The 20732-nt window shown below is 41.1% G+C and overlaps 1 protein-coding gene across 5 annotated transcripts in view; it reads right to left on the reverse strand.

Moving 5' to 3' along the window:
- Window positions 1-223: 223 nt before the first annotated feature.
- The window catches only part of SEMA6A (semaphorin 6A), a 200784-nt gene continuing 180275 nt past the window's right edge, over window positions 224-20732 (reverse strand). For all 5 annotated transcript variants that reach the window (XM_048502849.1, XM_048502853.1, XM_048502852.1 and 2 more), the window contains one exon: window positions 224-4260. In XM_048502849.1, coding sequence (XP_048358806.1) covers window positions 3071-4260 — 1190 coding nt within the window. In that variant the 3' untranslated portion in view covers window positions 224-3070. The remainder of the gene's footprint in view (window positions 4261-20732) is intronic.

Here is a 20732-nt window from a genome sequence, read left to right on the forward strand (position 1 = left end):
TTGCCTTACCCCAGGGTAACATCACCACTTGGGAAATTGCACTGGTGAAAGTCCTTGCATCATCAAACCCTCCTTGCAGGCTGTGGTCCACAGGATCTTACCATAAGCTGTGCTTTTGCAATACAAAGCCAATAATTATATTAATTACTGCTGCCTACTACTATTAAAACGTTCGACATCTTCTTCAGCAGTAATAAAGAAAGAAGAACCAGGAGACAAAATATAAGGTACAACAGTCTGCTTTTATTACTTTATGTCACCAAGCTTTTTTTTCTTGCCTTGCCACCTTTTCTTTTTCTATTATTTAAATCTTTTTTCTTTTCTTTTTTGAAAAACCCAACATACATTAAATTGTGAATCAGATGTTAGGGGTGTGTGGAGATGAAGGGAAATTTGCTGACATCACAATATTGTACAACTTTACAACAAATGAGAGACTGAATTTCCTTTGTCTACCAGTGTATAGCAAGGGTGGAAAGCAAAGGCACACGTAGGTCTAAGAACCTCTTTACATAAAGGGGTGAAAAGAGGTGGGTGGGAGGAAAAAGGGAAGAATTTGAACAGAAAACACACTCAAGAGTACAAAATGGGTATCTCAAGGTCAACCCAGTTGTTGGCGTGATGTATATTACAAAGACAGATCTCTGTACAAGGCTGCACTGATTATTCATTTCCACATTATGACAGAATACTTTGTTCTGATGTAGCAAGGGGTACTGTGCCCTTTGGAACTCTAGGGGGTTGATCTTGGGAAGAAATAGCTGGGTTGATCTTTTACTTTTTTCCCTGATGTATTCCCTGCTATCTGCAGCTTAGGAAGAAATTGGAACAAAACAAAAAACAAAACACCTCAGCAGATGCACTACTTTGATTTCAGGATGGCTTGTTCATGTATGATAAATAAACCAGCTTAGCTAAGGGGCAGAGAGGACGAGGCAAGATTCCACCAAGCACCCTTGTTACAACCTTTGATTTTTTTTCTCTCCTGATTTTTTTAACAGCTACCTATGTGCTACCCAGTTTAAAAACTTTCCTTCTCTTGATCATTCAAAAACAAAACACCTCTTCTCCCTCAGTCCAGCAAACAAAATCCAAATGAAGTATACAAATTATTTTCATAAATTCAAACTGAAAGACTACTCTTCTCTCGCACATTCCGTCCACACAATATAAAAACACGCACACCTTTTTTTTGCTTCAGCATGTTGACACAGTTAAAGTAACATTAAAAAAATCTATGCTTGTGCATAAACAACTGAGAAAGTATCAAAACATACACGCACACACACACTCTGTGCACCCACATGCTCCCCCAATAAATGGAAACCAATGAAATGAAAACTGGATTTCCCCTGAAATTGTGTTACAGTAGCAGTTACTGAGAAACAGCAGGAAGCACTCTGCTATATACTATTTTCCATTTCATATGCAGTATATGTGCTACACTTTTATGCCTGAGTTTTTTTCTTGTCAGATGACAGCCAGTTACATGCAGTGCTCACCTCCAATGGACACCCTAGAATTCTTGCTGATTAGCAATAATTATATGAAAACTTTCAGGCAGAGAGAAACTCTTCCCACAATATAGTGTCTGTTCTGCCAATTTCGCCCAAGGGTGGTTTGAGAACCAAATTGGCACAACTAAAAAGTCAAAATGAAGCCATGCCTATTGCTACTGCCCTGTCTCCACATGAGCCAGCATGTTATTACAGTAACCACAACATTCTTCTTTAAACTGCAGTCCTAAATCTTCAGGGGAGCAAGTGAGGATGGAGTTAAATAAATATCCAATTTAGTCTAAAGGGGGGATAAGGTTTTACATACTAGATCTCACAAGATACACAACTGAAGGTATAAGGCACAAATTTACATGTGGAAGAAAACAGGCTATGCACAGATATAATCCACCAAAAACAAAACAAAATAAAAACTCGTGCAGTAAGACCATAATCTTTGCCTGGCTCGTGCCAGCATATGAATGAGTTCACGCTGTTTGTGGATTTCTGTTTGCCATCTCACATGCAAGGGTGAAATGAGATGGCAGAGAACAAGCTGGTGCCTTTACAGAAAGCATTAGATACTGACAAGACCATGTTCACAGCACTGGGGCACATATTGCAGCTCTTAAGAGCTTTTTCCACAGTTAACTCTAGGAAGATAGGAAGTGGGGAGGAGATTTTGGTTTATTTGTTTGCTGCCTGACGCAGAGGCAGGAAAGCCAGCCAGCAAAATAAGCCTATAGTTAAATAAATATTCCCCTTTTTATTTCCACAAAAGAGATCAAGCAGTCCAAACACAAAAGTTCAGAATTCCAGCTCCAACTTATTTAACTCAGTAAATTTATTGGAAAAATAAAAAAAGAGTTTTAATTACTCCAGTTAATGGGTTCACGTTAAATAGGCATAATTTCACCGTATTTTTCCTCCTTCTGGAGAGCTGCTCAGATGATATGCAAAAGTAATTTCTTTAAGAATAAAAAAAGACAAAAGGATGCACAATAAATAATAGGAGTTACTTGCGTTAACAGTCACATGTTACTCATTAAAAGAGAGGAGTAGCAGAAACCTATGAAATAGCTGTTACCCGACATGGCAATCTGCTATAACAAAATGGCTGTAACACTGATGGGCATTTCACAGTACCTGCACATAGTAAACATCTGCCATAGTTCTGTTAGAGTTAGCTTAATTAATTAATTCCTTTTTTGCTGTTGCTTATTTCCCCCTCCCCAATGTTTTTTACTTTCAAAGCAGTCATTTCCCAGTTCCAGATGCTCCGTGCAGTTGAAAGTGAAGAATCACAGTCATCGTTCATGTGTGTGCTTTTGGCTCAATGTTTGTGGTTAGTCTTTTGAGTAAAAGAACAGTTGCATCATGGGGTGGGTCCTACAGTTGCAAACTATGGATTGCATGGCCCAATTGTTAAAAAATATTCCACTTTCCCCAGAGAGCAATACATCCTCAACTTAGCAACAGTGTTTGTATCAGTTGAAACTAGCAACGTAGTTGCCAAATACTGGCTTTTTAAGGGCATACTCTGGTCGCTTATTGTCCCCCTCCTGCCACGGTGATTATGTACATGCATCGTTAGGCTTCATGGACGTGGAAAGAGGGGAAAAGGAGGGTTTGGGTGGTACATCTGGTTTTAATGATGGTGTGCGTTTCAAACCTGATCTTGTCAGTGAGTTGTATGTGGTGAGACTGGGCTGCCTTGATACAGTCACAGTCTGACCCTGAGCAGCATGGACTTGTATGGAGTCCACTCTTTGCGGGGCAGGGGGAGGATTGTCTCCCCTGCCAAAGCTCTGGTTTCTGGAAAGATGGGAGGAATTAGAAGAATTAGTATTATTTCTTTTGAGAGTCGATGTCTGATGATTTCTTGTGAGTGAGTTCGTAGGGTAGTTTCTTTTGTAGTCCACATTATAAGCAGAAGTATGCATTTCCAATCGTTTGCCCAAACCACTCTGAGACAGAGTTGAGCCAGGAGGACCCAGGGAGGCTTCCCTCAGGGGTACTTTTGGTGGAATGCTATCCAGGTTTTCTACAAGATTCACCCCATGGTTGGGGCTCTTTCCACTGAGGTGCTCCTTTATGGTTTTGTACTCAAGTGTGGCATTTTGGTCCTCCATAGCCATCTGTGCTACCTCACTCATTTTGGGCTGATCAACATATTCATGCTGATAGCCTTGCTGAGAAATGGGAAGGACAACAACACTTGGGATATGGCTGGGTGAAGCTCTTAGTGGAAGGTCAGTGGGGATAACTGGTGATGCCATTGGGGGGATATCTTTTGTACAGGCATTGATGAGGTTCTGGTTTCTTTCCCAATCTCTGCTACCTCGGCTGGGCTTCCTTTTCTGTTGAAGAGTTGGGGTGGACTCTGGGGTTGGTAGTGCAGCCAGGTCTAGGTGATGTTGATCAGCTTTGATGAGCATCTTGGTAGTGCTACCTGGGGTAGAAAGTTTGCCATTGTGCATCAGGGGTGTGAGAACAGCTTCAGGCTTTGGCTCTTTGGATTGAGTGTCCCCAAAGAGGCTGCTGAGTTTGGTGACACTGCTCATGGAGCCTTGTCGGGAATGGGTCAGTTCCTTCTCCTTTCTCTGCACAATGGTCACATCTCTGCGTCGATGGTCACATATGCAGTATACTATGATTCCTGAGAAGACAGCTCCCATGACAAAGGCAAGAATGACTGCAATGGCCAGGAGGGTGACAGGCACCAGCTGATCATGACCTTTGAGATAACTCTCACGAATCACTCCTGAAACAAATATCACAAAGTGGTAAGCAAAACAGTACAGAGAAAATTGTCCTGCACAGAGATAACACATTCAGAAAATTGACCGCATGTACTTGAACTTCTCCATTCTGAAAAACAACTCAGTTTGATTGTGAACATTTCAAAGGTATTTTCACATAACCACATGACCTTGGATTAGACCAAAACAGAATAATAATGACATGACTTAGTAAATTGGCTGCAATCCAGAGAACTACTAGAACATGCCTAGAGGGAATACTGACTCTCCTTCAAACAGGAGACCTTCCTGGAGTCATACCACAAGATTTTTAGAAATTCTCCTTAGTTTCAAAAGTCTGAACCTCCTGATACAAACCGAACAAGTTGTGTGCTTCCTTGGATTCTGGCTGTATTTTATAGTCATTGTTGCATGTCCTGTCCTTTACAACAAACAGGAACAGCTCCCTGCCCTCCTCCCTACCCATCAACCCAAGATTGAAGGCCTTTCACTATATACATTGTATTGGCGAATTTAGACCTCATTTTGAGCACAGATTTGCAAGTATATAAATTCACATGTTCCAAGAAAACTGATATCTAATCTCTTCATTTATAAGAGAGCATGATTTCAGCATGAGTTACTAGTGTTTGGTTTTGATTTAAGCCTGTTCTTATTTTTTAGCACATGTCTTCTTTTATCCCTTCCTTAAATTTCTCCTATATGCACACATGATGTTTGTGGAAATGATGAACCAGCAAACAGATGTGATTAATGCCACAGGCGCAGTCTCCACTGCTCTTTCAGGAATAAGCAAGCCTTGCATGTGTGCAGAGGGCTTTCTATCTCAACTTCCTCTCCAAACAGAAGTTCCCTATGCTGCGTTGTAAATAGGTTTTGAAGTGTGCCTGAGTTGAAATACAGTTTGTCATGCAGTATACATGGCTGCTGTTTGGGAAGGAAGTGGAGACGAAAACTTTCTCTACATATGGAAGTCATGTGTGTTCCTCAAACAGCAGTAGGGATCACATCAACGGCACCCACTGCCTCTCTGCCAGATCACCATTTCCAGTCAAAGACCCATCTCTTTTTAAAGCTTCCTACCAAAGTCTTTTCCCCCACTTCCTGGATCCAGATTTAAAAAGAGGTGCCATGAGCACAATGAATGCACAGTGAATATTTTGTGCACAATGAGACAGAAGGATGATACTTCAACCTGAAGTGAGTTAAATGTCTTGCTTCTTTTAAAGAACAAAAAACTCTTGCCCCAATGTCAAGTGTCTTTCACAGACACATTATTTAAAATGAAAAGGGGTAATGTGTGTGTGTGTGTGTCCAGTTCTTTTTAGACAGGCAACAGATGACTTCATTTTTAATGGTTTTTAATACTTCAGCAAAAATCCTCACTAAGCAAAATCCAGCAAATTCACAGTCTTGTTTTATTGCTAAAACTGGTGTTAAGTGTTGCTTGTGTTTCTAGGAAATGCCCCCACTTCAGCTGGTCTTCTCTAGCACAATTATGGTGTCATTCTGAGTAGAGCTATATCCATCCAAATTTACTGGTTTAGGATTGTCCATCTCTATAAAGATGATTCAAATGTGCTTACTGACATTATGAACAACATTTGCAAAGAGACTACATTTCTACTTTTTAAAGCCATTTTACTGTTCAAATTCTGCATTCATGATCTGAATGGATAACAATAACAAGATCAAGAGACAAAGAACAAAGAGAACCACATATGAATATATATCTATGAAATGTATTCACCCTCAGCCATTCCTTGTATCTCATAACAGAAAGCTCTGTAGAATCTCAAGGTTTCCCCCTAATTTCAGCCCTCCATACCTCAGAGTACAATCCATTTTCCTGTACCCACAGGGCCTTTTTAGTATCTCCTCCCAAAGACTGAACATGGAATGCCTTTTTGCAAGAAAGGAAGATTTTCCTACTTAGAGAAAAGGATAGAGAAGCTCTTGTTTGGATGGATTGCCGCATGTGCATTAGAATGTGCATCACAATTAGTAGCCCCAATCAATAGATTCTGAATAATGCACAGATCTTTCACATTTGTCTTCCATTTAAAAATAGATGCTAAGCTAGCATTTCTAAAATTGGGTCTTGAGGCCTGCGGGGATCCATAAGAGAAGTCAAGGTTATCTGTGTATGCTGTATAAGGATAGAAAGCATGTCCTCTCATGCCCACCCAGCTAACACAATGACAGAGACCTCTCAGTTTTCTAGGAATTGAGACATAGCTTCTCATCTTCAAGAGAAGGTGCCAGAACAGGCTTTCTCCTCTTTTGAAGACTGTGAGCTTGTGGGGTTGCCACAAACTGCACTTACACAGATTCCAGGTCACCTCATAGTACTACCTATAAAATGTGCCAATTCTTTGTTTGGATCCAGTAAATTAGCCTTAGCAATGTAAAGTGGCTCAGTACCAAGAAGGTACAGTCCCAATACAGCCATCTTAGCTCAGGTATAAACTTGAACGGTCTTCACTTTATTTTCCAGTGCAAATAGTTTCACTACAGAAAATAAACATCAAGCATCAACAGAAAATAAAAATGGTTAATTTCAACTGAACACTAAAAGGTTTCCCAGGTTCCTTCAGTTGGTTTCTTGCTAGAAATCATTAACCAATAAGGAAGTTTCTTGTTGTCTTCATCTCAAAATCTCTTTCAATCAAGGGGTGATGTTGATCAGAATATGGGTCAGGTCTTCTGAATGGCCTTTTGAGTTGTGGCCCTGTAGAATCAACTACACTCTGAAAGCTAACCTTGTAGATTGTATACAGGCAATACAAATGTTTTACTCACAGTTATTTTTAAAGTACAGTTGATATGATTCTTACGGAAGTGTTTTGAGATCACTAGAGGATTAAGTCCTCAGTAGTGTATGTGGGGCTCAGTGTATATGGGGGGTTGTCTGTTGTAAGGTGAAGACTTGAGATGTTGGAAAAACCTGTGTCAGTCAGATTATTAAAGGTCAAGAACTGCTTCAGGAGGTCTTTTTGCACAGCCTGACAGAAAAAGATAAAAACTTGTCTGCTTTTCCGTTCAGCCTCCTTCATATTAACTGTTGTTCTATATAAGCCTAAAAAGGGATTTTGAATTACTTTTAAAGAAAAAAATTATTTCTAAAACAGGCCCATTCATTTTGTATTTCTTTTTAACAGCTCACCTTTAAATGTTGCACTGAAGTATCCAGTTTGGCTAAGGTGACTTCTGTTTGTAACTAGGCTTCTGTGAATGGATCCCTTTCTGGATTAAAGCCTGCATGCTCAGTGTAAATCACAGCTACAGCCAGGCACCTATGTTTATTTTTAGGTGGTGGTGGTAGTGGATATTTCTAAAAAGGTATTGGCACTGCCAGACTGGATATTGGTACAGTCAAAATTGGTTGGTCTATACATGGCAATACATGGACAGCCCAATCCTAGGTGATGACCCAGATACATATTGGATTATTTCTCTTACATCATACCTTCACCTTTCCTAGTCACGCACAAAACTCCAATTAATACTTTAGCTGCTAGCGTAGTATTGAACTAGCATGGTGGAAGGGTGGCATAAGCCGGTACTCGGTGCTGAATGCCTTTAGCATGAATGCATAGGCCTCCATGTGAATGCTCAATAAAGCAGCAGTCCACTTTGTGTAATGCTTCCTAGACTGAGGCTGGGGTTTGCACAAGCAATGCCAAAATCAAGTGCTCACACAGAGGGTCAAATTCACCTTGGTTTCCATCTGTGAGATTGTGGGTCTGATGGCATGGTTCTAGAATGCTATTTCAGTGCTTAAATGAAAGTAAGCATGTAAAAAGCAGCACAGAATAAGATCTAAGAACATCTGTGTTGCAGAAGGGATACAATAAGGCTAGTTGTGGTAAATACGAACATTTATGAATATATGGCTTATTCATTGACTAATTTGGATTCACATTTTGCATATAAACTATCTCCAAGTGTTACTGAAACACACCTTCAGCTTCATGGAATGCTTAGATAAGCAGCTCTCTAGAAACAGTTTCCATGTGATAGAACTGCCATCTTTTTATAAAATATAGTATGCATTTATAAATGGTATATTTGCATACATAGCAGGCAGTTTAGAATTTCTATAAGCTTCATTTTGAAACTACCGTTGGCTTTCCATGCAAAATATTGTACTGTGATATGTGCCATACAATTTCATATAAAGAATGTAAGGAAGGAGAATTTCTCTTTTTAGCATAAAGAACTGTATACCGTATATACTCGAATATAAGTTGAATTTTTCAGCACTTTTTTTGTGCTGAAAAAGCCCCCCTCGACTTATATGCGAGTTAGGTGTATTTGAAAAAATATTTTTGGGTTTTTATTTTGTTGGTCTCCAGGGAGCGCAGTTTTTAGGCTAGCGGCACCAAAATTTCAGGGATTTTTCAAGAGACTCTCCTGATGATACCACCCAAGTTTGGTAAAGTTTGGTTCAGGGGATCCAAAGTTATGGACCCCCAAAGGGGGTGTCCCTATCCCCCATTGTTTCCAATGGGAGCTAATAGTAGATGGGGCTACATTTTGAGGGTCCATAACTTTGGACCCCTTGAACCAAACTTCACCAAACCTGGGTAGTATCATCAGGATAATCTCTTGCTGATACCAGCCAGGTTTGGTGATTTTTGGTTTAGGGGTCCAAAGCTATGGACCCCCAAAGGGGGTGCCCCATCCCCCATTGTTTCCAGTGGGAGCTAATACCCTGTTTCCCCTAAAATAAGACCTATCCTGAAAATAAGCCCTAGCATGATTTTTTTGGGATTTTTGGAGGATGCTTGAAATATAAACACTACTCCAAAAATAAGCCCTAGTTACAGATTCCCCGGCGCAGCTGATCTGGTTACGACGGAGGTCAAAATCATGGAAAAAAAATAAGACACCCCCTGAAAATAAGCCCTAACTCATCTTTTGGAGTAAAAATTAATATAACATCCTGTTATATTGGGCTGCATTTTGAGGGTCCATAACTTTGGACCCCTTAAACCAAACATCACCAGACCTGGGTGGTATCATCAGGATACTCTCTTGCTGATACCATCCAGGTTTGGTGATGTTTGGTTTAGGGGGTCCAAAGTTATGGACTTCCAAAGGAGATGCCCCATCCCCCATTGTTTCCAATGGGAGCTAATAGTAAATGGGGCTACATTTTGAGGGTCCATGACTTTGGACCTCCTGAGCCAAACTTCACCAAACCTGGGTGGTATCATCAGGAGGGCCTCCTAAAGATACTCTGAAATGTTGGTACTGCTAACATAAACATTTCTCCCCTGACCAAAAATCCAGTTTTGAAGGATTTTAACTCTTGTGTTTTAGCTTGGTTGCTGGTTGAGCTAAGGTTCTTGTACTTTTAAAGTTATTGTTGAGACCATATTATTTTTGTTGACTTTCTTTTCCACTAACAGAGCTAGTTTACTGTTTTCCTTTGAAATAAATATTCAAAAACATTTAACCTACTGATGCCTCAATTAATGTAATTTTATTGGTATCTATTTTTATTTTTGAAATTTACCAGTAGCTGCTGCATTTCCCACCCTTGACTTATACGTGAGTCAATAAGTTTTCCCAGTTTTTTGTGGTAAAATTAGGTATCTCGACTTATATGCGGGCCAACTTATAAATAATGGGCCTGTATCACCCCAAATACTCATGGAGGATTGCTTGTTTGAAGGAGCTTCCAGGGAGGACTGCCAGCTCTGGCTTGGGAAGTTCCTGGCCATTAGGGAGCAGAGCCTAGGTAGGGCGAGGTTTTGGCAGGGTAGAGTCCTCAGCAGCATATAATGCCACAGTGTCTGTTCTCCAATGTAGCTGTCTTCTCCAAAGGATCTGATATCTAACGTTTGGAGATGAGTAGTAATCCCAGAGGTCTCCATGCAAAAAAAGTCTTAATGTGTGGTATGTGGAAGCTTCCACTATTTACGGATGTTCTGACATTGAGACAGTTCCAAATAAACAATTACTCCACAAACGAAGTGAACTGGTATAGGCCCTGTGCCACACATCCACCTAAATGTTTGACTTTACTCAGAGAGAGGGGGGGGGGAGGGGGGGTCCTGACAAACTGTTCTATAACTGGGTCATATGTGGGCAAATCTAGGAAATGGACTATATTATATGTTTATACCCTGCCTTTCTCCACAATGGGGACATAAGGTGCTGACATTATTCTCTTCTCTTGGTATGTGACTGATACAAGGTCAGCCAACACGCTTCCAGGGCAAAGTGAGGAGTCAAATCCGAGTCTCCTGGATCATAGGCCAACACTCTGACCACTCTGCTATACTTTGCTTTAAGCAGGATTAAGAACTGTGCATGTCTGCTCCAGTGTGTATATAAGAAAATCACTGTAGGCCAGTTGCCAGCATGTGATCATATACATAGATCTGCACATTTTTGCAAAATTTCAAATTCTGTTCTAACACTAAAGTCTGAACTGGCCTTAGCCTGATTCTAAAAGTAGTGAGTATTTAACAATCCCAAGCATAAAACTGGTGACAGAAGCCAATCACAGGCACTGAAGGAAGAAGGTCCAATGTGTACTCTATGAAATGACAGCTCTTCTAATTGCCACTATCTTGCTCACATTTACTTGACAGTCAACTTCACAAGATTGTTCCACTTGTCAAGTTTCTCCAGTTTCCCTCCTCCCAAAAGCCAGGACACATGATTCTCTTATACATTAAGGATAAATTCATTCAGAAATCTTGGACTCTGATAGATTAAATGTGTCTCTATTAAGAATTTTTACCTGGGGGTCAATTGTCAAATATTTGTGCATTTAGAACTGGAAATATTTGGATAAAATTTTGATTTGATTCTTAGTGGCTTACTAAATGGCAGCTTTGAGGCTATTGTGCAGTTTTGATACTGCAGCTATATTATTATAGTGATTGCAAATACAGTAATACTTTATGCATATAATGCCATGAGATACTATGTAACTCTCCCTGGTACATGAGTCTGTACAAACGCCAAGGTCTGTGGGTTTTATAATAGCGTTTCTTTTCTTTATGTTCAATCTGTGAGCCCAAAATAGTTGCAACTTGTTAGAAGCCTTCTTTTATCTTTTGTTTGTAATCTCAGTTGGATATGGCAAAAAATAAAGAGAAGCCCTAGAGTACGAGCTGTCTAAAAATAGTAGGTTGGAGAGAGTAGGCAACTGTGGAACTCTAGTGGAATCACTGCTATAGCTGTGGCGAATGAAAACAAACAAGCTGGTATTTATGTATAATATTGTCCTGACCAGCAATTCATCCACATTCCCACATCAAAGGTCAGTGCCTCAGCACCTTCCATCTAATACACTGGAGTGCTTTTCTCTTCCTGCTGTAATGTGAATTCATTTTATTGCAGTGATGTGTAGCTTGTTTTTCCAAGAAGTTTGTTTAAAGAGTCCAATTAATCAGAAGCATTCTAGTAACTGGATAGCTGCAACTCAAACCATTCCAAAATATTTACTATCCAGCCAGTAGATATGGCTGTTGGAAGCAACTAACAGAAGTTTTAAAGACACATCTCCAAAAGCTCCAGTGCAGGCCAAATGGGAATGATTCTTAGCTAGCGACAAGCCCCAGAAAACAACAGAGAGAGTTCCTGACAAATAACAACGGGGCATCTGTAACTTTGGTCAATAAAATCTGGACCACTGAGGACACTGAACTTGATTCCCGTTGTTCCAATCTTGGCAGAATATTTTAGTTACCCTTAGTACAAAGTCTGATAACTGCCACCAGATTTTCACCCAAGAGTGCTTATTCCTCCCCCCACTCCTCATAAAGGCAGACTCTTTTCCTAAAAAATAACTTTTAAAAATTGTCTTTAGAACAACAGCAATCCAGCCACCACAGCCAATGGGAAAACTGAGAACACAGTGTGGTTTCCTCAATGGGAGTCTATCGTCATCTTGTTTTCTAATATAATGTCGACCAGATGGCAATGAAATAAACCCACAAATGCTGGCATAAATAGAGATGGGAGAGAGGCTTGGTAAATGAAATATGATGTGATTTTGGAAGGGATGAAGAGGAAATTGCTAATTGGGATATAAAATTTCAATGACTAAATGTGCTATGGTGAGGAGATAGACCATAAGTTGTAAATGCAGTGAACATGGCAACTATTTTGAGTCTCACATTTTGAAACGATGCCCACTGTGGTTGGGTGGGAAGCTGCCCACTTCCACTTCCACAGCTTTGGAATCAATAGTGTTCAGTTCAGAATGCCAGTTTTTTGTTTTCCAGAAGGGTGATTTTGATTTAGTTTTACAGTCACTATTTTTAAGGGGAAAAAGCTGGAGTTCCTATGTGTTAAAAATGTCTCTGCCCTTGCCACCCTTCCAGGGCTCTTCCTTCCAAGACTTTTCAATTGGGGGTATTTAAAGTTGTTTTGGACCTTACTACTGGAAAGGGGAAAGAAAGCTGAGCATTGCATGTTGCTGAATAATAAATGGTAAAACCCCTTTAAATAATGTTGCCTCAAAATATATTTACCCAAATATAGGCATTGAAATCTGATCCAATAGATAACATTCAAAACAAAATTCTATCCTGTACCTGACAAAGTGAGCTTTGACTGATAGAAATATACACCTTGGAAAATATAGTTGGTTTCTAAGGTGTTACCAGCTGAATAGTCCTAGCTTGTCAGAGCTTGAGCTCTAAACAGGATCAGTCATAGTCAGTACTTGGATAGGAAACCACCAAGAAAGACGAGTTATTACGTGGAAGAAGGCAATAGCAAAATCACCTCTGCATTTGTTTTGGCTGAAATGCTCCATGGAAGGGGATTGCTATGAGTCAGTTCCAATTCAATGGCACATCCCTTTTCTTCTAAGGTGCTACTGAACTCAATTTTACTCAAACAATAGCCCTGATTGTCTAAGTTATTTATGATATAACATCAGCTGTGCAAACAGACTTTAGTTACAGCAGTATGTACTACAGTGCTGGCTACCCTGTTTCCCCGAATATAAGACATCCCCTGAAAATAAGACGTAGTAGAGGTTTTGCTGAAGTGCGAAATATAAGGCATCCCCCGAAAGTAAGACGTAGCAAAGTTTTTGTTTGGAAGCATGCCCAACGAACAGAAAAATAAGACATCCCCTGAAAATAAGACATAGCGCATCTTTGGGAGCAAAAATTAATATAAGACATTGTCTTATTTTCGGGGAAGCACGGTAATACCATCTCCTTGAATAATTGTGTGTCTTTAAGATTGGTAGGATGGCCAGCAATTCAGTCCATACTGCTTTTCTTAGAACTGAGGCAAAAAAAGCACCTCCTGGTTAATTATTTTTTGCCACATAGTTGTGAAAGGCATAAACAGATTTATATTGCCAGGTTACTTTTTCCTGATTAATGTTATCCTGTGCAAGTCCTATTTTGCACACAATGCAAAAGCCAAATTCAGTTTTATTGCATCCAGTACCTCTGAAGCATTTGTGCTGTGCTATGGATAGCAACTGGCCGAGCAAACCTGGCTTGCTCTTTTGGTTTGATTTGTGGGCAAATCAGGAATTGGATGAAGCTTTTACAGTATTATGATAAATGTTGTAATCTGCTAAATTATACAGGAAACTGTTACAGGCACAAGTGTACACCACAGTATATTAAATACTATTGTATATGGAACAACTAGCATTTAAATTAGTCATTCACTCCTGGCTTTTACAGCGATGGGGGGCAGGAGAGAATTCCACCAGATGCATAAAAACCCTTGGGGACATATAACTCTCTGGGATTTCCATAGATGTCACAGGCAAATGTATGTAAAACAGTCTGCTCACCCTTTCCTTCCCTAAAATTTTGGGAAGGAACAACCTAGAGCAGAGGAAAAGTGGGAATAATAAATAATACTTTGCATCTAAATATCATAATATGCAAACTAATGTTAATCCCCCCTTAAAAAAAAGTTAACAGAAAAGAGCACATAGAATAGAATAGTTACTTCAGATAGTCAAAAAAAAAGATAAAGAGATCTTCTTGGAGTACTTTGCCTTCTGAAGTGAGGTAGGTTTCTTCCAGGGATAGGTCGTGCTCTCTTGCAGTTCCTTCCCAGAGTCTTTTGTACCCAGCTTGCCTATTCGGTGTCAAGTCAAAAGGTTTTTCTTTTCTCAGGTTTTTTATTGAGTTTTTTTTTCATCTTTCTACTCCCACCTTTGAGTCATGCTTTGCTTTTCACTGTCCCTTTTATTATTTGGGCATTAATGACTGATTGTTATTGATGCTTTAAATTGTTGTTTTTATTCCAGTTATTTTTATCACTATCTTTTTATTGTTTTTAACAGCAGCAGTTTCATATTGCTTTGTGTCTTACTGAATCAGTAGCAGGATACCAGCTGATTTAAATTAATCCAATAAAGAGTTAAAGCAGCATGAATGTAATTTGATAAATGCCAAGAAAAATGAATTCCTTTATAGTTTCCTCTTTGTAGAACCACATATGAGGATGTCTTGCTTTTTTAATATATATATCTTTCAACTCTAAATCCTGTGCTTAGTTCTGTTCAAGCTTTGTACATGTTTTAGGGCCTTTCTACTATGCCTTGGATGAGCTAAAATACATCCAGCTGTTTGTTGTTGGAGAGCTCCTTGTTGCTGGAAGGAGCTCAATTAATATACACTCACATGAATATGATTTATTGCCAGGATGCAGACAGGCAGCCTGATTCAAACAGAGGGTGGGGGTGGGCAGGGAGTCGAGCAGTGGCTGGCAACAGTGCAGTGGTGCTGCCTCCAAAGGGGGAATCAGCAGCATGGGCACCAGCGAAGAGGGAGAAAGAGGGTCGCCCATTCTCTCGTGGGACTTAAACCATGTGTTTTGCATGCGTAAGTCTGCACCACTGGCAGGGGCATTCCTAGCCCAAAAGTGCATTGGGAGCTGACTAAAGTTGGCTCCACCTCCAGGAATGCCCCCTGGAACACTGCTATAGCCATTTGTCACAGTGGCGAGCAGCTGTACGGCCCAGGTTCTGGGTTTGGGTGCTATGGCATCTGACCCGCTGGGATAAGTCCCTCCACACTGGCATCCATGCCACTGTATACAGTGTTGGTGGCATGGATGCCAGTGTAACCCTTCCATCACGTCCAATGCAGCTGCAGCCCTTTGCCCCCCCGGGGTTGGAATGCACAGTAATTGTTCTGCATTATCAACATCATGAATCCAATTGCAAAGGTGGTGAAAGGTGGTCAAAGCATCCACCTGCTTATCCAGCAATAGGCCTGGGTCTAATAACATTATGGGCCTGTTCCTTCAAGGGGAGTATAATTCTATCCAGAATGGGTGACACCTAAAAATCCTGGATCAGACCTTCTGCTCATCAGGAGGACTTCTGTTTCATTGGGATTAAACTTCATTTTGATCTATATGCCTTTAAAACCATGCAAGGAAGGAAAGTCCAATTAGTAAAAATCTTTACATTCTCCTTCATTTCACCATAAGTACAGTGAGAAGTCACTGAACTGCTTAAGCAGCCCTTGATTAACTTGTCCAGATAATTAATAGTCATATGTCTTCTTTAGCATATCCTCTGAGATTCTCGAAAAACTCTAATAAACTCTCAGAAAGCAAAGCAAGCCAAACAGGCCAGGAAGAGCAGCCATTTGCTCCCAGAATTAATCATCTCATTTTAGAACTTGTTATTGATAAGGGTTAATGCTGAGAATTTGATGAAGTCTAGCTTAATGGAAAATCAAAAACAAAGAATATGGCACTTATGGTATATGTTGTGTACCTGGAGACTGACAGCAACACAGCTGCTGAGAAGTTAACTTGCTTTTCAGACAGATGTATGATAAAAAGACCCTTTGTCATATTGTATCTTTGAGAAAGAATCAGAAGACTAAAAAACTCCCAAGATGATGGGGAGGTATACAATTTATGCAGAAAGGATGTCCCCCCCTCCACCTCTGGTTCCAGGACCTTGAACAAATTTAGTGAACATGAAATCATTTAAGCCAGAGGCAACGCCTCTCACAGCAATTTACAGTACAGAGTCAGTAGTGATAGCTACTCTTCCTTTTCATGTCGTCTTGACATGAACATTCATCTGGCGATAACAAGCCACTTCAATCTCTAACATGTTGATAGGTTCAAAAGGTTGTACTCAAAGGGAGAGGCAAACTGAATAGGAGGGGGGAGGGGGAAGCCCCTGGATAACTAGGGAGACAAACGTGCCTCTATATAAGTAACTATGTAAACAAGATCAGAGAAAATGAGCAAGGAACTGTTCCTAAAACACACTGGAGCTATATTCCTTCACACAGTTACTTAGAGCTAAGCACCATAACACACAGTGGGACTTCTGCATAAATACAGTTGCCTATCAATACAAAGGCTGTTGATGCTAGATAAATCTCCTAGTTAAGGTGTTTACAAAAGAGCTAAGAACATCGATCTGCCTAGAAGTAGAAACGTTTGGGTTTATTCCCACCTTTCTCTCCTGTAAGGAAACTAAAAGGGGCTTACAAACTCTTCCCCTCCTCTTTTTACAACAGACACCTTGTAAAATAGGTGGAGCTGAGAGAGTTCTGAAGACTAGTTCAGAGGGCCAAACTAGAATCCATGGCTCTCCATCAGCCCCTACCAGCATGGCCAATTGGCCATGCTGACAGAGGCTGATGGGAATTGTAGTTCCTGAACATCTGGAGAGCCGCAGGTTCCCTACCCCTGGACTAGTCTAAGGTCACCCAGCAGGAATGCAAGAGTGGGGAAACAAATCTGGTTTACCAGATAAGACTCTGCCACTCAGGTGGAGGAGAGAGGAATCAGACCTGGTTCTCCAGATTAGAATCCACCTGCTCTTAACCACAGTGCCATGCTGGATAGTCAACTTTATCATGAGAAAGTGGAAATAAAAGTTTAATTAACCTAAAAACTATGCAGCATGCTTTGAAGTGGGGCAGCAATGATCAGAAAATGAATGATAAATGTTTGTACCATAATTTTATTTAATCATTTAGGTATCTTCATTATGTGCCCAATTGATGAACTGATTATTTGAATGGCTGTTGAGGCTTCTGATAATTTTACTAATTCATGTGGTACGTTAATAGTTCATGCCTATAACTGCCAAGACTGTAGGGATAGCTCAGTTTTTACTTTCCTTGATCTTAAATTGGCTTAACAAGCCTTAATTCTGTACTTAATGGAGGCTTTTGTCCGTTGCAGCACATATTTTACTCTTAATTGTTGACATTCTCTGTTTCATGCTTATGGTGCATTCTGTGCTAGTGGGGAGAAGTCCAGTAAACTCTGTGATGGGTGAAATACTGGGAAGGGTCTGCTTACTGTCTCCTCCCAATGCAGGATATCCTGCCTCAGGGCAAGGAAGGGAACTGGTGTTCTTTGATTCTGAACAGGCTGTTAAGTTATTTTTGCATGTCAATCACAGCCAAACACAACAACAGGTCAAAAAAAATGATCATGTCACTCTTTGAAGATGTCAGAATAAGCTACTTGAAAGCATTTTCCGATCCAGCGTCACAGGCTTTTATTAAACAGGGCAAAATCTCTACTCAGAGCTGTGTTACTCAAGAGGACAACTAGCATGAAAAATTAATCAGAATCCCACTGAGAAACAGCCCAAGGCATCACTTCTGACTTGTCCATATTTAAGCAAACCAGAGAGTGTCCTTTGAGAGTTTTGCAATATGGACATGAATGTTTTATGGAGGAAAAGCTGGATATTGTCTCAACAGTGTGCCTTTTGGTGTGAATTTAATTTGAGCAGTGATGTTCTAAATCTCAGAAGACTTTTTCAAACAATTGAGGGGACAGGTCATATTAACAGGCTGGCAAAGAATACAATTGCTTTGCGCCACTTGCAGAAAGTCTGCAGACATAGAACAACAGTGTGATGGCAGCTAGACAATACAGCCAGAAATTAAATGGTTACAGTTTTGCTAGCAAATTACTCAAATGTCTTTCCTGCATTGAGCGTCAGTCAATAACGCTGCTGCTGGCTTGCTTAATGAGATGTTTGTATTTGGCAAACTCTTTGCAATGATCGGTTGGTATACATGAGTTGGAATAGGGCTGGAGGGGGTAAAACTGGTTAGTGCTTTTATTAGTATTGTGCTAGTGGAGCAGCTAATGGCACTAATATGCACAAACTTCTTTATTTTAGATATTTCTCTTGCTGCCCTTTTGAAGTAGTTAGAATGCTTCCAAACAGTAACATCGTCATAGCAGTTATAGAGCTTGGTTTTGAAGTATGCCCCAGAGTGATCTGTGGAAGTACAAGCAGGAGATTCAAACGTACAATAAGCTTTTGTTCATTTTTTCCTGAGTAGCACTGCATCTTTAAATGCCCCTGATTTGAGGTCTAAATGTTATGTTTGATGCGTAAAAGATCATACATAGGTACAGTATTCACCCTTACTTTGGGAGAAGAAGAATCCTTTATTGTTCTGGAATGAAAAACAGTTCTTAATTTTGGAAGACAGAAGTTCCCAAGTCTCTCTCTCTCTCCCCCCACCCCCCCACCCCCCATATTTGCTAGTCTTACATCCATGCCAAGGTGGTGACACTGCAATACTGCTGGGATATCATGGATTGATAGCAGGAGAGCCCTGGGGGTGGATTAGATAGGAGGTGAATACACACAGTCTTTTGCTGAATGAAACTTACTACTGGGTCTAGCTGGTAAACTTAACATCACTGTTGTGCTTCCAAGTGCACAATCTTACTACACTGTCTCACCTGAACAGAAATTCAGGAAGGCCCAGGAACAGTAAGGTTATCCTTATAATCTGGAAGGGCAGTACCAAGAAGTTTACCCAGTGGTTACATTCATGCTGTGATGTGGTCATCAGCATTCCCTAATTCTTGGCTGGTTGATATCATGCTGCCCTCATTATAATTCATTTGCTATATGAGTAAGGATGTAGCCCTAAGATAATCAAAGGTAAGAGGTCTCCAGACTAATTCTATGTGGAAGAAAAGCAAAGTTCTTGATTAAATATAGGGTAACTCTATAACAGAATGAGACTGGATGGAATCTGCTGTTCTTATTTCCAGATAAACTGTTCAACTGATATTCAGTTATTTATTATTGCTTCATTTCTACTTGGCCTTTCTCCTCAGAAGGGACTCAAAACTGCTTACACTCTTCTCCATTTTATCTTCACATCAAAACCTGTAAGGTAAGTAATGTTGACAGAATATGTGTCACTGACCTATGTCACCAACAAGTTTCCATGGCCAAATGGAGATCTGAACCTGAGTGTCCCAGATCTTATGATGATAAAGCGCGACTGAGAATTACCTTGGACGCTGTTGCTGCCTGGGAGTGGGGAGGGAGAGCGGCACCCAACCCAACAAGCTGAGCCATTCTGCTGCAAGCGTGAGAAGGTGGCGTGGCCGGAAGGGGTGGGGGCTGAGGCCTTATATGGGCAGACCAGTCCTTCCCGTGCCTCTTCTTGCTTGGGACTCTGATGGCTTCTCCCGCTCACCCTCCTACGTTTCTCAGCTTTTGGCATTGCACTTTTGTTACGTTTGCTTTTGTTGTTACTTACATTTCATTTGTCACAGCCTGGAAGGTTGTGCATGGGGACTGATCCGTTCAGGGGAGGAGGAACCTGCGTGCCGGGCCTCCCCTTTTGATGGGGGCCTCCATAAGAGGCCTGGGGAGTGGAGTGAGCATGTGTACCTCTTGCCCAGGTGGGGGCTGCAGGGCAGCAAGGGCAGCTCATCCAGAGACCAGTGCCCAAATGGCTCCCACTATCTTGCTGCTCTGGGAATTGGTGCAGATCTGTTCCCTATGCTGCACCTCTGTTTTCTTTAGCCAGCATATTAATAAACAGGTGGTGGCCAAATTTTATTCTATGCAACTGGTTTCTGTGTCTTGCTTTTCCACACCCTGTATCTCCTCCCCTCCTTGGGCAGCAAAGATGCACCAGGGATGTAATCATGCTTCAACTAATAAAGACCAGAGATGCCATGGATTGCAAGTACCTAGTTAACAAACGTCTATTTGTTCATTGTACTTGGTACACCTAAATCTGTTTCTTGTAGTACCCAGTCTATGCCTTGTAGAAATATAGTTGTTTAATTAGAGAGAGTCTGTGCAGGTCCTTACCCACCTGCCTTGGCTCCTTGGCATGCTACAATGATACACTCTCAAGGAGTTGACCTTGGGCTACCCATGGGAGAGAGAGAGGCTGGATTTTACCCAAGGTGGCGGTGGCAACAGTAAAGTGGAAGGCAGGCCAGTGCCTCATAAGGTGACAGAGACAATCACAGGCCGTTTCCGCACGGAGGCGGAAACGGCTAGGTCGGCGCATTTTGCGCTGACCCGACGACGCTGGGACCGTCCACACGGACGGTCCCAGAAAGAACCGGGGAGACGGTGCCGCTGGGCGCTGTCGCCCGGTCGCCTTACCTGCTCTCCGGCCCTCCGGCGCGTCGTTGGGGCCTGGGGGCACGCCTCCCCTGCCCTGCGCGCCTGCTTCCGGGCCACAGA

The sequence above is a fragment of the Sphaerodactylus townsendi genome, linkage group LG07 (assembly GCF_021028975.2).
Source record: "Sphaerodactylus townsendi isolate TG3544 linkage group LG07, MPM_Stown_v2.3, whole genome shotgun sequence".
In the NCBI taxonomy this organism is placed as follows: domain Eukaryota; kingdom Metazoa; phylum Chordata; class Lepidosauria; order Squamata; family Sphaerodactylidae; genus Sphaerodactylus; species Sphaerodactylus townsendi.